Consider the following 14,614-nt stretch of genomic DNA (forward strand, 5'->3'; position numbering starts at 1 on the left):
AACGTGCAGATGTGCGTTATCGAGTGCTACCATGCGTAATAATAAACTGGTGGATGGACGGTGTGTTGTACACCAACAGCAAGATATTCAGAGCAACAAAACAAAACAAAATAAACCGATGCGGTCGGTATCGGCTGTAAGACCAATCCTCCTCATGATGACGGATCCTACAGCCCTAGCGGCTGCATCATGATTTTATTCCTTTTTGGGTAATATTCGTGGACTTGACGACCTTTCAATTTGTCAGCCCAGCATCTCTAAGCTCCGGGTTTCTGACACAACGGGCTTTGCTCTTTGACCGGCAGCCGCCACAACGAAGGGATTCAGATAGACAATGGATATTAGCAACAGCTTCCAAGAAAAGACCAATCTTGGCTTACTCTCCCAAATGTCCACGGATCAGAGTTTAATGGATTAATTATCGTCGTTCTCTTGCCACACCCCGGCCTCTCGGTTGTTGTGGACTGTCCGAGGATGCCGAATGGAAAAGCCCCGCTCTTCGGCGGACTTTACACGGCTTAAGTCCCAGCGTCTGCATAATCAATAGGGCTCTTCGGCTCGGGTAGGCACTGTTTGTAGAGCATTTGACTGCTGCGTGTGGAATAGGGAATGCCTCCCGGAGCCAGATTAACTCGCCATGTCAAGATCTGGGGTCACATACAGGTGCATGTACTGATACCTGTACCTCGAGGAATAGTTAGTGCACTAACTGCAAAACGAAAGCCTTCCGTCTTGTCGGGTCTGATTCTTAACATGATCTCCACCCGGATCGGCGATTAACCCACCTTTTTATGTCTTCGTCCGGGGCGCGCCCTCTAAAGCCGCGGATATAGTCTCCTGTACGGGTACGAATTGCTCTGTAATTGGACCCTGGACAGGTCAGCCACACCTGTAGGAGTTCTGCTTAGTAGTGAGTTGGAACTTTGGCCTCTCCCGCAACCTCCCTCCAGTACAACCGCAGGACTTGGGGCCTAAACCCGTCCATGGAATCTGGAGATTTGCAAGCATGACAAAACAGGCCAGAAGCCACGCCCTTGTTGGACTTGGCTGTACTGTAGTTGGAGCTGAAATGTAGCGTACCTTGGGTCTGTAGTTGCAGTACGCCCTACACGCCCCCCTAGCTTGAATACAGCACTTGATTTTACGGCATGCCATGGGTTGGATGATAATGGATGGATCTCGTTATCCGTTGTGTTGACCTCCATGTTAAATACCTTGGCTGATCCTATCCTGCCTTGCCCTGGCCTTCTTGTGTGTTTGCAGTTCATCATTTCATCTCTAGTATATTGACTTTGTTATATTTCACGAACACGATCTGACCAATACTCGAAATAATTAAAGCTCGACCATCATTATTAAACTTCGCCTTCGGGGTTCGGGGATTGCGACACTTATTGCATCCACAAACCGCTTACACAAGCCAAGCCAAGCCGACGGGACCATATAATAGTTGCCGCTCCCGCCATCAATCCGCCTCGATATCCGCGAGCAATAACGTTATACATACCAACTCAATCGTCCTGTCAATTTCACAGGCCTCAATCTTTTCAATTATTCGACGGTAGTACTCAGATGATATCATAAGGTCTCCAACACACCCGAATTCTCATATTGCGACATTAGACAGCCGTAAGGCGTCTCGTTCAATACTCGCTTCAACTTCAACATCTACACCAAAAAATAAATCATGGCGACCGAAACCGATACTCTCTCATTCTCGTTACCTACGAGCACCGCTCCCACCGACGTTTCTGAATCCACATGCATGCCTCACTCGGCTCCCTTTTACCAAGCTTCGGAATGCCCGCAACAGACCAAGCCGGCCGAGTGGGATACGAGAATACCACCACTGCAACCGACCGCACAATCACAAGATTCTGTATCAGGAAGTGGATGTTTCAACGACGGAGGTCTTTTATATAGAGTTCAGGCTGAGCGCGAGTGTCGAGAGGGACCTGGCAAGTAAGTCGGAGGGATCATCTCAGATTACCGAATTTGACCGGACGTTGAATTGCTGACTATACTTTGGTGTTTCTTAGAACCGTTGAAGAGGCCTGCCAACGCTCTCTGAACCACTTCCCATGCCCCGGACTCGCCTTTCCGATGCCAGCCCTCGATTTTGACTTTCGAATCGCTGTTCGTTTAAATCAAGAGGCTGTCCATGTCGACTCGGGCAACACCAAGGAGATCACTACCGTAGCAGCCGGAGTATGGTCCGGATCTTTTGGCCACGGCCGCGTCATTGTGCGTTTTCCCTTTTTTCACACGCCCGCCCGACCCCTTCTAGATTCTACGCTTTTATCCAATTCGTGGCTGACTGAGGACGATCTTATGTGTGGTGTATAGGCAGGCGGATATGATCTTGGCCAGGCACGCGGTTTCAGGCCCATGAGGCTTGTTGAGGGCGCCTTTGTCGTCCAAACAAGTGATGAACAGCCTGCACTGTAAGTTTTCAGAATTCTAATAAGTCACTGAATTGGGATTTAACTCATTGGTCAGTCTTGAAATGCGCACTCGCGGTTCTCTCTCAGGACCTGCAGATGTTCTCGATACTCTATTAAGCCCTCGGGCCCCCAAGGACATTGACCCACGACGATACGGATTCCGCATGTTCGCGACGTTCAAAACATCCGACAAGCGTTACGCCGAAATCGTCAACTGTGGATTATGGGTGGCCAGTGGTGCCTGGCGTGGCGAGCACTTGGTTATCGAGTAAGTCCCTTTCTTGAGTCATAGTCCCCATCTTACAAGGGCGTGCCTAATCACAAGACGCAGTGCCTACCGTGTTACATAAAAAATCTCAATCACCAGCAAGCGAAAGATCCGAATGACTTGACTTGACAGAAACGACATTTTTAGCATTGCATAAGGGATCCTGACTGGATAGCGGGTCCCTCGGCGCACCACAGGAGTTGGTCTTTAACAGCCGAGTCAATTTTTGACCCGGTTAGCAAATAGGAGGAAATGGACGGATGATGACGATGCATTGAGCGGCGTAGACATTGGATGTTGAGACTTTCCCATCTCTTCCCTAATCCTCATTTGTTTGGGTAGTGATGAACTAAATGACCTGCCTATTCAAAACCAAATAACGTTATTTAACGGCAAGCTGACATTCCATCTCAATTTTGGTGTATGTAATTCCATCCGGTACCCACGTCGGTCTCTTACTCGGACCATGATACACCGACGGTGTCATGAGAATGGGTTTCGGAGATATCATTATCAAGCAAGAACATTCTCCTCCTTTGGCGGCTATTCTGGACCAATTCTTGATCAGTCGGTCACACCAATTTCTATTGCTTATTAGGAATATGCCCGAAGGTCAGACGGCCTCTGGTTTGGCTCTGGCTGATTGATTCATAATCACTGTCTCTCGAGCTGACCCAAATCATCCGGATCGGCGGCCCACCCAAGCCCTCAACTCCTCAATCATCGAAGTCAATTTAGATCTCGATACTGTCAGATTGGCTTGTTTTGTGTGGCCGTTGTGCATACCCGCGCATTCCGACTCGGACGCCGTGGACTTTGCTCTATGGGGAAAGTGTCAGCAAAACACAATGCTAATCCAGGATTCGCATGCAAGGTTACTTGCCTTGTAGATCTGATGCAACACAGTCTTGCTGCCGTGTCCCTGAATCCTTATCGCCGTGCCTACGGACCTATCTCACTTGAGCTTAATCCGGAGTTCCAGACAACTGAGCTTCCTCAGGCGACTCTGATCCTCCTCGTCTCCACTGGCGACCACATCGTCCACGGCTCCGACGGTTCCTGTTGTGATCTCCACCTCACAGTCTCCCTCCTGTTCAAACCAACTCGCGACCGCGAGGATCTTCTCAATAGCTCTACCCGTTCCTGCGAGTGTCACGGCAGCACTGTCTGCATCTCCACCTCTATTTCGCCGCAGCGCCTCGACACGCGAATATAGGGACGCGTACTTGGGTGCTGCGTCGGTGGTCTTAAGTGAGTCGTCAAGCTGTTTACGGGCGCGTTTGACCACAGCCATGAATGGTGTCCTTGAAGACACGTATATGATGCGAGATTTGGATGATGCTGGAGGCTGGCGCCTGGTTAGGGGGCGTTTCTCGACACGAGCGCCTGGGAAGTGTTAGTCGCTTATTCGCAATATTTTGTGAAAACTATACCTTCTGAAATAGCAGGCATCTTACTGAAGGTACCGTATACCTTGTTTGGAGCCTTGGAAGCTTCGGTCGAAGCCATCTTGTCGTTTTTTTTTTAATGAGATTTGGCTGCCTGATGCCGATCGACAAATGAATCTTCAAAAGAACCTTTCCCAGGGGCCCGAACAAGTCCTACTTTGTAAATGCCACGAGTCCTCCTTTTTGAATCGGTTGTTTCTAGCCACCTCAGTGTTTCAAGACGTCTGAGTATGAATGATGCCTAGCGTGAGTAGAAGTTGAAGTGATGAGAAGAAGACACAAGCCTCATGAATGGAAAGGAAGAGTAAAAAAGTCCTTTTAGATACGGACACCCCCACTACCGCGATGCTTTCATGAACCGCGGCAAAAGGAGCGACCTTCAAATCGATACCTTCTGAAAGAATTTGAAATAGATGTTGAGAACAATTATTATAAGACGTTAATAAACTTCGTATCATTATCGCAAAATCTTCCTTCCAAAGTTGAGGATGAGAGCGCCACAGATCTGTGGCGCAGTTCATGCACCCCAAATGTAGCGTTTCTAGCGCACCAGCGGCCCGCTGAAGACGTCACCTTGAAGCTGTCGGCTGAGCTCACCTAGAGTCAATATCTTCTGGGCTACTCGTCCATCTCCAACTCGTTCCTAATCAGTATCAGTCCACCATCGCCATAAACTCATCGCCGCCATCTTCTCTCATGGCTGCCTACCTGGCTATTCGCGTAGTATCGACCAGCTAGGCACCTATTCATAATGTCCATTGCAATCTGGCCTCCTGTCTCGCCGGCCGAGCTCAGACTTAAAGCCTCCGAAACCCAGGTACTACGACCTCATGCGACGAAGCGAAACGAGAGAAAATAAGTCAAGACAACATGCTGATCTATTTTGACAAGGCGCGCGAACTCGATTGGATCGTCGACGAAACACTCGAGGTCTGCCGCGATCTTAAACATGGCCTCGAGGATTGCTATGCGCTCCTCGCGCCTATCGATCCGGGCAGTACACTCGTCATGAGTACACCGCGCAACGAAAAGGTCAAGGGCACGCTCACTCGTGTCGGTACTCGTATTGTCAAAGGCGTAAGGTTGCCTGCTGAGCTCATGTTCCCCTGCATGCAGCTCCAGCCTCGTTCTGCAAGCTGACGTCCTTGGATCGCAGACTATACATCTCCAGCTTCGAACGATACCCCCGCAGACCTTGTCCCTATCGCAGTCCAAAGCTATTCATATCCAAGGCCTCGATGCTCTGCACGGCTACCTAAACCAGTCCATCGATCTCCTCGCTATCACCTTGTCCAAACCACAGGACGCTAGCTCACTCGCCTCTACTCTCAGTATTCTTGCTGATTCTCTCTCCGATTCATCAGCTATTCTCAAAGGACCTCCTTTAACAGACTCTGATCCTGCTTGGCAGATGTGCTCATGTTCACCAGACCAGTTTGTGCCATCAATTGGGCCCAACCTCAGCTTTTATCTCGGTCTTCAAGAAAGCTGCATAATTCTTTGGTTGCGTGCTCTAGAACCTGTTCATGCGCATGTTCATTTTGGCACCAAGCTTGGTCTAGCCTTTGGAACTGTACGTCGGCTGGAGCATGATGAGATGGACACCGTTTTCCGGTATAACACACAGGGGTCCAACATTGGCGGCTCGAAGCGGGGCAGTGCCCGCCATACCCCAGAGCCAGGATCGTCCGCTGCAGAAGTGGATAGTAATGATATTCAGGAAGTCTATGTCCGGGAAAAGGTACGCGTCGAAAGCGCAGATCCGAGTCTCATATCCATTCAGTCCAAGCTTAGCTACCTCAGTCACATGCTTGGCCAAGCGCGAAGGAACATTGCTGAGGTTCTAAGTGTTGACTCTTAGAAGTGAGGGGAAAGGCCATGTGAGCAGCTTTGCATGTAAACTGATTGGATACCCTGGCGTTGAGGTGACAATGGATCTTATTGGGCGGGGTTTTCACTCCCAAGCTTGTTTTGGATTATCATCGCCTTCGAAGGCGTAAAAATCGATATCACTGCATGCTGCCATATTATGAATGCTGCTTCTTCAGTTTCAGATGAATTTGTAGAAATTTAGATAATACATCTGTCCATGTAATCCATAATCCACATTCCAGCGCTCCTCCGCTAAAACCGTCAAGACTCTTGACATAAAACAAAATGGACTATGCTGTGAAAACGCAAAGAGACAGCCTCTAATCTCGTACAGGAGGTATGTTCAGCCTGGATCTGACCAGGCGGGTGATATGATCAGGATACTGTGGGGTGAGAGCGGCGGTAGTGTTGTCGCTTGAGCACTTATCGAACAGGAGACCAAGGCATAGGGACGAGGATCCTTGACTTCATGCTCTGGATAAGAGGCACTGTCTTGTGGACTGTGTCGCTCCAGCCCTCGACCTGCCAGCTCTGTTCACGACGGCCTCGGCGCTCCTCAAGGTTGGCAAATTGCCATAAATGGTGGACTGTGTTAAGGTCACCAATCTGAACGAACCAAGCACCAACGCCCTCCATGACCTCACGGCGGGCCTTGAGGCCTCGTCGCCAGTGTGTCTCCCACTCGAGCAGGTTGCCGGGGTGCAGTGTGTAAGAACGCAGCTCAAAGACACCACCGAGCGATCGTGGGGGAGTGGTTGGCCAGAAAGAAAATTCTTGCATGAGAGAGACTTTCTTGGAGTTGATTAGGCCCTTTAGTTTGTTGTCGAAGTCGGCAAATTCGGGGTGGTGAGTGATTGAGTATCGGGATTGATGGTAACCTTCGTATTTTTGGTATTCCCAGATGTGGACTGTTACAGTGGTTAGTAGTTAGAAAGCATAATAAAATTAATCATAACCTACCGAAGGTGTCACAATCGCCAACTTCTGTCCTCCAGCTTCCGACCAGGTTCACCTTGTTCTCGGGGGCGTTGGCCATCTTGGGGTACCACTTTCCAACGAGATCGACATACTCGTCAACCTTCTCAGGCTTGACTTGGTGAAGAACGATCGAATGGACGTACTTGCCACGGGCAAGAACTTGACTGAAGCTTGCTTCGAGCTGAGCATCGAGCTCGCGACCCTCCTTGGTACCGTATATGAGGTTGGTCAAAGGGCCCGCCTTACGGGCAGGCTCAGGCTCCTTCACCTCTTCAGAGCGTCCTACATGGTCATTCTGTGAGCCCTCGACCGACGCGTTGAAAGGAACGTTAGCAGACTGCGGGTGAGAGGGCAACGAACTGGCTTCTCGCTTCTTCTGTGCCTCGACCAGGTGATCGCGGAATTCCTTCTGCTTCTGACTGAACTTATCGACCTCTGCGTGTGTAGGGTTGACATCTCCCAGCGAAGGTGTGCGACCGTTGAGGATAGCAGTAGAGCTCAGAGCTCGTACCCCTGCGAGAGGAGTGACGGCAGCGGCGCGTGCAAATTGGCGACTGAGCATTTTGGGGATGGTTGGAGCTTAGAGCTTTGATTGCGGTGAGGAATGGAGATGTAAAGTCTCGAGGTGGATGGGGCGCAATTCGTGTCTAATAAAGCTGACACTGGCGCGGGCGCGGGGAGATTGCGGGCGATCTTGCAGATGACAACAACGTCAAAACGTCAAACGTTAGAGTTGTGCGGTTGTAGATCTTGGAGGGACCGAGACGGACAGGGGAGATGCTGAAAGGAGAAAATACACCGAGGAAACGGAAGCAGAAGGTCAGATGCGGCACGATTGGTGGCAATCAAATGCTGGCAGGGCACAGCAGAAGCGGGAAGGCAGGCGTTTAAGCGTCAAGGTGGTATCAAAGCACCTTTTGGTTGAGATTGCCCTGGCACTGGCAAACCTAAGGAGGAGGGTGAAGCGCGTGGACGATTGGGCAGCTTAGAGTTGGAGGGACGGAACGGCTTTCGGTTACACGCCCAGGAATGTATAATTCACCCCGCACTTATTGGGCGAGTTTTGGTTGTTTTCAACGACGAGTATGACGAGTACAGACTCTATGAGCCTTTGACAGAGAAACAAGGAGAAAATAGCCTGATTTGATTGAGGGAGACAGGAGTGATGAGATCAGGCGGTTTGCAGTACGTACACTACCTTCTTAAAGCTGGAGCTCGGGGAGCTATCTGATGATGTCACCCCAGCTTAGTCGTCACGTGTAAAAGCTTAGCGCGTCAAAGAATGCGGGGTTCGGTTGGGCCTGCTGTTCCTCAGCACTGGTCAGGTACGTACCCATCTGACTCAGCAGTTCTCAAACTCTCTCTGCCTTAGCCTCAAGGCACGCAGAAAACCATCCGGGCTCGGCTTCGGCAGAACCCGCTCGGAGCTGTGTCGTTCGGAAAAAGGCTCGTTCTGTAGCAATCTCAATCTTGAAGCGATACAGTCCATCAAACCGAACCTACCTCCCACGATACCCACGAAATCCGTCATCATGTCTTGGCTCGGTGTTCAACCCCTCAAGAAGTTCAACGCTCCCTTCTGTACGTTCGATTGCGACTCGTCCATCTGCGCCATCGTGAACGTGTCCCACTGACTCCTCCAATAGTGAAGCCTTACTGGCCCTTCTTCGCTGCCGGTACGTGAAATTGCGCAATTCGCCTGGCAAAACGATTCTCTCCCGATCATATACCGCCGCGCCCGACTTCGATTGATCTTTCGATGAGTTTTGGACAGCAATTGATTCTTGATATAGGTGTTGTTATTGCCTACGGCGTCAACTCCGCCCAGTCCGCCATGATGAACTGTACGACCCCTATAAGATGAGCACAGAGCGACGACTAATCAGATATAACAGCTGCCGAGTGGAAGAACGACCCCCGCAACCCCAACGCCAAGTCTGGCGGTCACTAAGTTTGATGGAAAGGAAATGGGGTTTCGTCCAGCTGGCACGCATAATCGACCCGCTCGAACGCGAGGCCATGGTTCACAAGATGGAATTGTATCATAGAATCGAAAAAGGGGCTTAATTGACCTATGCAACGATCATACGAAAGTTGCCCATGGATATAACTGCGAACGACGAATGCCCTCGAACTCCGGATGTCCGATTGTGTGGGAAGCAAGACCGAAGTCTGGTCTGGTTATGTGATATGTACAAACCCTTGACTCACTCTGAAATCTACCAGCATGCTCCGTGGTTTATTTCTATTTTTGTGCAAGGGAGATGAACTATGGCCCAATACTCACCGCGACATACTGGCTATCAAGTTCTTGTGGATGTAGCGGTCCATCATCATGGCCACATGATATCTCGTTTCTGTACTTACTTTATGCCGTGGGTGCCTCTATTTCATGCGGAAGCATCCAATTTCTTCCATAGACCCCTCAATATAATCCTCCGATAAGGAGGATTATGCGTCAAGACATGAAACAGGTGACAACAGTTATATTGGATTTGACTAGGTAGTCTTTCATAATAGACCTCAACTATCAGGTGAAACTACGCATTTAAGAGAACATGTCTAAAGACCTTGACTAGCCAGCCATTGCTGGATTGTTGACAACGTTTGTGGTGGGGATAAAGTGCCGTCATGTTAAGCAACGGCCCGACGCCCTTTGAGATTTCTCCCACTGACAAATCATTGCCATTATTGCTCTCCACGCTCGACTCATACGGCCTACAACCTTCTTATCAACACCGACTTGAGTCCGCTCTAACATCCCATCATTCCTCTATAGATGCGCTTTCTTCTTGGTTTTTTTTCTGCTGCTAGACCAACTGTAACTACGACTAGACGAGCCCCAACTTTCGCTTTTTCTTCATACAAAGTTTGCTTATCTACAATGACCGCTGCAGCAGCAACCAAGCCGAATGGCAACGGAGGCAAAAAGGAGGTTAAGATTCTCATGCTTCATGGTGAGTCTTCATGATGTTCTTGCAAAGAGATGCATTCCGTATCTATTTCTGTCATCTTCAGCATACCCTGGACTCACCCGTAATCTCACAAGTCCCTCACTGACATTTATCACCAGGCTACACACAATCTGGCGCTCTCTTCCGTGCCAAAACCCGTGCTTTAGAGAAGACACTCGTCAAATTACTCAACCCTATCTCACTCCTCCCTGTCTTCCTTTATGCCACTGGTCCCAACCGTCTAAGCCCAGAAGACATCCCCGGCTATCAACCCCCTGAGGAGCCTCAGCCAGAGGACTACCAACCCGATACCTGGGCATGGTTCCGCAAAGATGAAGCCACAGGCAACTATCGACTGTTCGACGAGGGCATGGCTACCGTTGGACTGGCCATTCGGGAGGCAGAGGGCATCGATGCAGTGTGCGGTTTCAGCCAGGGCGGTGCCATGGCCGCTCTGGTAGCAGCTGCTCTTGAGCCAGAACGCACTCTGCCTGAAGGAAAGGAGGGAGAGTGGGCGAGAGGCCTTAGAGAGGCAAACTCTGGGAAGGCTCTCAAGTTTGTCATTTCGTACTCCGGATTCTGGGCCACTCCCGACTCGCTTCAGTTCTGTTATGAGCCCAAGATCAAGACTCCTTCATTACACTTCCTGGGTAGTCTTGACACAGTGGTTGACGAGAGTCGAAGCCGGGCTCTCACAGATCGTTGTCAAGACCCTCTTGTACTTGTTCACCCAGGAGGTCACCACGTACCCGTGTCCAAACAGTGGGCAGCGCCTCTGGCTGGCTTCATCAAGGAGCATGGTCAGAACAATGAGCCCAAAGCAGAGTTGTAATGAAGAATTTTGTCGAGGAGTGGTTTTTGTTACGACATTCTTATTGAGTATTGGGAAAACACATATAGACTAAGACGCACACGAATAGATAGACTGGTGAAATACACCAAATGCCATGTCATATATCCTCATCCAGAGGACTATCTAACCTGTATAATTACAGACCACCTAAACCGTCATGAATTATGAATCGCTCTATCCTGTACTCCATAGTCTTATTTAGCAGGCTGGATTCGTGCCATCATCTCCTCCTTGGTGATGAGGTGATCAATTCTCTCCAATAGTCCCAGGAGACTCTTCATGTTGTGACTCCACTCGTTGAGGACATCGTCAGCATCTCTAGGCTTTGCGAAGCTCACAATTCGTGCGGGTCGATCAATTTTGGCGTAGACAGTCTTGGAAGTTACAAGCTCGCTGATGTACTTCTCTGTCTCGTCCTCGGCAAGATCAAGTAGCTGAGTCAGGCGGCTCATCTGGATGCGAGTATAGTACTTGGCAATAACTCGAACGTTGTGCTCAATCACTCGCTTTCGCAGATCCTGCCATCGCTGATGAGCCTTGTCGTCCGAAGATTGACCTGGCTGCGCGTCAAAGACGTCGGTACTGCAGAGGTGAGGGCCGAATCTCTTAGAGATCTCTGGCCATCGCATCAACTCATGAACAGTAAAGAGTCGCAGAAGTTCTGCTTCGGCTGGAACTTCGGAGTTGCGTGTGTCTTTGTGGATTCGGTGGAGAAGATCGTGTTGTTCGTTGTCATAGGGAGCTAGGATGACAAAGTAGATAATGCGTTGCAGGACCTATGGTGAAGAGATTAGCAAAGCAGATTGGCACTTCAAAGGCAGTCAACGTACAGGTCGAAGCTTGGCTGGGTCTTCCTCAACTGCTTCTGTGTCCAGAACCTGCCGATAATGCTTGCACACATCCAGGTACTTCTCCTCGTGCTTGGCAAGGATGATCTGCTGCTCGTAGTAACGCAGCTTCAGATCAGTTGTGTCGTCCTCCTTCTCCTCCGGAACCTCCTCGCCGCGGGCCTTCTTCTTTTCACGCTCCTTTTGCTCCTTCTCAAGCTGCTCGGCTGTCTTTTTAGGCTTGCGAGAAAGATACCGGGTGCTGATTTTGCGACCTAGAATAGCAGCCTGTGTCCAGTCTCCGCTCTCAATGCATAGCTCAACTTGCGCCAGAATGAACTCGGTCTTTTCCCGTCGATCCATTGAACCAAAGGTCTCGACTTGCAGCTCGCAAAGAATCTCGGTGGCGGATTTTAGATCACCCTGCTTCTTCTTAATGTCGGAAAGGATCTTGGTGACACGGGCTCGTTCGACTTCGACGAAGATCTTTCCCTCTGTTACTGTTCGCAGGGTCTCGATTACAGAGAGCTTGGTCTTGAGGTCGGGGGTGTCGTCGAGGAATCCCATGACGGTCTGGACCATCTTGGTGATGGCTTGCTTGAGCTGACTGTGCTTCTTGGACAAGACCAAGGTCTGGTCGTTCAACAAGCTCCAGTCGCCCGCATTTTTGCATAGTGTGACGATTGCGATCAGGACTCGTGATGTAGACGCAAGATCGGAGGCCTAGTACTGGATTAGCGGCGAAGGGGAGTGAGCAGGCGTGTACCAATGCATACTTGTCGGGTTTGCTTCTCGAGCGCAGCAAGCTTCTCAATGGCGCCTTGGAGGTTACCGGACTAAATAGAGCGTCAGAAAAAGCTCAATATCGGAAGCTCAAAGCTCAAAAACCTACCGCAGCCAGCTTCTCAGCTTCGGGAAGCTGCTGGTCAACCTCCTTCGAGAAGTCCTTCTCGGGCTTTAAAACTCCGTCAGACATGGTAGCGGTGATCGCGATGTAGTCCCCTCAAGATCTGTAATTATCGGCAAAAGTTTGAATTGGAGGGTTCGAGTTCAGGGATTGTTGGTGTGTAATGTTGTTGCGATGAGTTTAAGGTCGTGGGGGCGTGTTTGGTTTAGTCCAAGCTGGTCGATTCAGTGACGAGGCTCACGCAAGAGGCTCCTGCCTGCCTGTCACTAGGTCCCCACCAAGGAAGCAGGGCCGGGCCTGGAATTTAGTGGGACCGGTTCCGGATTCTCCGTCATCCAGTTTCTAGGGCACGTGACCGTCACCAACATGACCTCGACTGAAGCCAAGCTAGGTTCAAAGACAGTATCGCGACTCAGCCAAGCCTATTTCATGAGCTCTGAAAGTGCTCTAAAAGAGCTTCTTGTTTAGAAGATCTGCAGATCCTGGGGAAATACGAGCCTAAATTTGGACGTTTTAGGACATGTTCATTCTTCACTCTAGGGTAATAGACTACCTAATTGAAGCTTGCATGTACTCTGTGTTAGCAACTAAAAGGAATACGAAGACGAATTTGCAACAAGAAAACTATGGTAGTACGATAAGAGACTAGCGTTCGCATAAATGAGTCATTGTATTCTTTCTAGTTTACATAGTGCCTTCAACTTTCTGAACCCAACAAGCTGAAAATATGAGTTATAGTAAGAGATTGTTCTGCAATCTTTTCCTTTCGGGCATGGTTGTAGCTGTAGCTATTCGAAGAAAGAAGTATATTTACTTGAAGATGGCGAAGAGCTTGCAATTTACAAGTATCAGTTAGTTATTTTAAAAGTTTACCAGAATGAGGTGCTAAAGTTTTGTCCATCACTAGGGGAGCAATGCTAACCTAGACTCAAACGTATTTATTCACATCAACAGATAAAGTCAGGGTCAGAAGGTTACCATAAATAGGAAATTACGTACGGAAAAACACTTGGGGAAATCTCGAGATAGCGGCAGGCTTGGTATCACGCGATAGCTGTTTGATTGCCCCGACTGTGTGCAAATTCATCACCAAGGAGGCACATAATTTTTACAAGAGGGTGCAATAGGTCCGAAGCGAGTTGCCTAGATACGAGCCGAGATCAAAGTGTCTGGACGCCGTCTGCCGAGTATAACTTCAGCCTGACTGAAGTCTTTATGTATCCAAATCCACTCAGTCCAGTGAATTACCAGGATGTTTGCTGCGTCGGTGAAGTCTGATAGTAGTTAGAAGGGCGTCGGTAGTGTAGCCTTAGGGAGTAGAAATTGAGAGAGTACTCGAAGTAATGCGCCTAGAACGACGTGTCCCTTCAGCGCGAAATAAAGTTCTTATCATGCTTGCCCCATTAGTGCTTTTATACCAGATATGATATGTGTTTATAGCTAAAATCAGTCAAAGTCTGTTGATAAAACCCCTTATGCCTAACGGTATAGCTATATGATTCTGTTCGCTTTTGTACTGCTGATACATTCTTAAGATCTAGTTTCCACCTCATTCTTGAGATATTTCAAGACTGGCGGTATAGTGCCAGCAATAATTGTAGGTTTAGGCTCAGAGATACCCCCTGAGACTATGAAGATCATGTACACCTGACAATATGTACTCAAATCACAGCATGTCAATAACATGTCCACATATTCAGCGTTCAACACGGCTCTCAGCTTCGAAGTTGGCGAAAGCCCATAATTAATCGATGTTCATGTAAGACATTGCTGAGAAAGGAGCCATAGTAGTTGAGAAGTATAGTCAGGGAATATAGAACTACTTCAAGACTCCGAAAAACACACAAACAGACTCAACAGGCGGTTCATTGCGGAATAATCTGAGAAGGGCCAAAACTATCAGCCACTCATATTGCCTGACCGGCCTGCAGGATGATATCTGCTGGTACAAGCAGGGGATATTGCTTCATCACATGCGATCTCCTGATGCCGTAAATATTTTTAGAAAACTTCTGACAAAATGATACAGAGGCTCATATAAATGTAAAACTTTGCCCGTGAAG

At 49.1% G+C, this 14,614-nt stretch overlaps 7 protein-coding genes across 16 annotated transcripts; 4 read left to right on the plus strand and 3 right to left on the minus strand.

The window, feature by feature from the left end:
- Positions 1-1,224: 1,224 nt before the first annotated feature.
- On the plus strand, positions 1,225-4,238 carry FOIG_05976 (uncharacterized protein). Of its 7 annotated transcripts, XM_031204900.1 has the most exons (5): positions 1,225-1,962; positions 2,040-2,244; positions 2,347-2,444; positions 2,500-2,712; positions 2,776-4,238. In XM_031204900.1, the coding sequence occupies exons 1-5, from the start codon at positions 1,688-1,690 to the stop codon at positions 2,792-2,794; spliced, it is 810 nt and encodes a 269-aa protein (XP_031065149.1). In that variant the 5' UTR covers positions 1,225-1,687; the 3' UTR covers positions 2,795-4,238. The 7 variants fall into 7 exon arrangements, with proteins under 7 accessions (XP_031065149.1, XP_031065154.1, XP_031065155.1 ...); XM_031204905.1 differs by having other exon boundaries at positions 1,253-1,962; positions 2,040-2,444; positions 2,776-3,594; XM_031204906.1 differs by having other exon boundaries at positions 1,253-1,962; positions 2,347-2,712; positions 2,776-3,594.
- Positions 2,263-4,591, minus strand: FOIG_05977 (uncharacterized protein). Its single transcript, XM_031204907.1, has 3 exons — positions 4,146-4,591; positions 3,596-4,098; positions 2,263-3,533 (listed from the first exon to the last, which is right to left on the minus strand). Exons 1-2 carry the CDS (start codon positions 4,219-4,221, stop codon positions 3,668-3,670), a joined length of 507 nt encoding a protein of 168 aa, XP_031065156.1. The 5' UTR covers positions 4,222-4,591; the 3' UTR covers positions 2,263-3,533; positions 3,596-3,667.
- A 100-nt stretch (positions 4,592-4,691) lies between these two features.
- Positions 4,692-6,384, plus strand: FOIG_05978 (uncharacterized protein). Of its 2 annotated transcripts, XM_031204908.1 has the most exons (3): positions 4,692-4,977; positions 5,052-5,237; positions 5,317-6,384. In XM_031204908.1, the coding sequence occupies exons 1-3, from the start codon at positions 4,912-4,914 to the stop codon at positions 6,019-6,021; spliced, it is 957 nt and encodes a 318-aa protein (XP_031065157.1). In that variant the 5' UTR covers positions 4,692-4,911; the 3' UTR covers positions 6,022-6,384. The 2 variants fall into 2 exon arrangements, with proteins under 2 accessions (XP_031065157.1, XP_031065158.1); XM_031204909.1 differs by having other exon boundaries at positions 4,692-5,237.
- FOIG_05979 (uncharacterized protein) lies at positions 4,822-8,203 on the minus strand. 3 transcript variants are annotated; one of them, XM_031204911.1, is made up of 3 exons: positions 7,371-8,203; positions 6,993-7,292; positions 4,822-6,940 (listed from the first exon to the last, which is right to left on the minus strand). In XM_031204911.1, the coding sequence occupies exons 1-3, from the start codon at positions 7,570-7,572 to the stop codon at positions 6,456-6,458; spliced, it is 987 nt and encodes a 328-aa protein (XP_031065160.1). In that variant the 5' UTR covers positions 7,573-8,203; the 3' UTR covers positions 4,822-6,455. The 3 variants fall into 3 exon arrangements, with proteins under 3 accessions (XP_031065160.1, XP_031065159.1, XP_031065161.1); XM_031204912.1 differs by having other exon boundaries at positions 6,178-6,940; positions 7,349-7,937; XM_031204910.1 differs by having other exon boundaries at positions 5,501-6,940; positions 6,993-8,203.
- Positions 8,204-8,358: 155 nt separating this feature from the next.
- FOIG_05980 (F-type H+-transporting ATPase subunit J) lies at positions 8,359-9,615 on the plus strand. The gene is made up of 4 exons (XM_031204913.1): positions 8,359-8,591; positions 8,657-8,686; positions 8,804-8,854; positions 8,906-9,615. Exons 1-4 carry the CDS (start codon positions 8,543-8,545, stop codon positions 8,959-8,961), a joined length of 186 nt encoding a protein of 61 aa, XP_031065162.1. The 5' UTR covers positions 8,359-8,542; the 3' UTR covers positions 8,962-9,615.
- An 11-nt stretch (positions 9,616-9,626) lies between these two features.
- Positions 9,627-11,001, plus strand: FOIG_05981 (uncharacterized protein). Its single transcript, XM_031204914.1, has 2 exons — positions 9,627-9,967; positions 10,084-11,001. Exons 1-2 carry the CDS (start codon positions 9,790-9,792, stop codon positions 10,794-10,796), a joined length of 891 nt encoding a protein of 296 aa, XP_031065163.1. The 5' UTR covers positions 9,627-9,789; the 3' UTR covers positions 10,797-11,001.
- FOIG_05982 (26S proteasome regulatory subunit N5) lies at positions 9,697-12,801 on the minus strand. The gene is made up of 4 exons (XM_031204915.1): positions 12,537-12,801; positions 12,421-12,480; positions 11,648-12,367; positions 9,697-11,593 (listed from the first exon to the last, which is right to left on the minus strand). Exons 1-4 carry the CDS (start codon positions 12,618-12,620, stop codon positions 11,012-11,014), a joined length of 1,446 nt encoding a protein of 481 aa, XP_031065164.1. The 5' UTR covers positions 12,621-12,801; the 3' UTR covers positions 9,697-11,011.
- Between the last annotated feature and the right edge of the window lie 1,813 nt (positions 12,802-14,614).

The sequence above is a fragment of the Fusarium odoratissimum genome (genome assembly GCF_000260195.1).
Source record: "Fusarium odoratissimum NRRL 54006 unplaced genomic scaffold supercont1.8, whole genome shotgun sequence".
In the NCBI taxonomy this organism is placed as follows: Eukaryota; Fungi; Ascomycota; class Sordariomycetes; order Hypocreales; family Nectriaceae; genus Fusarium; species Fusarium odoratissimum.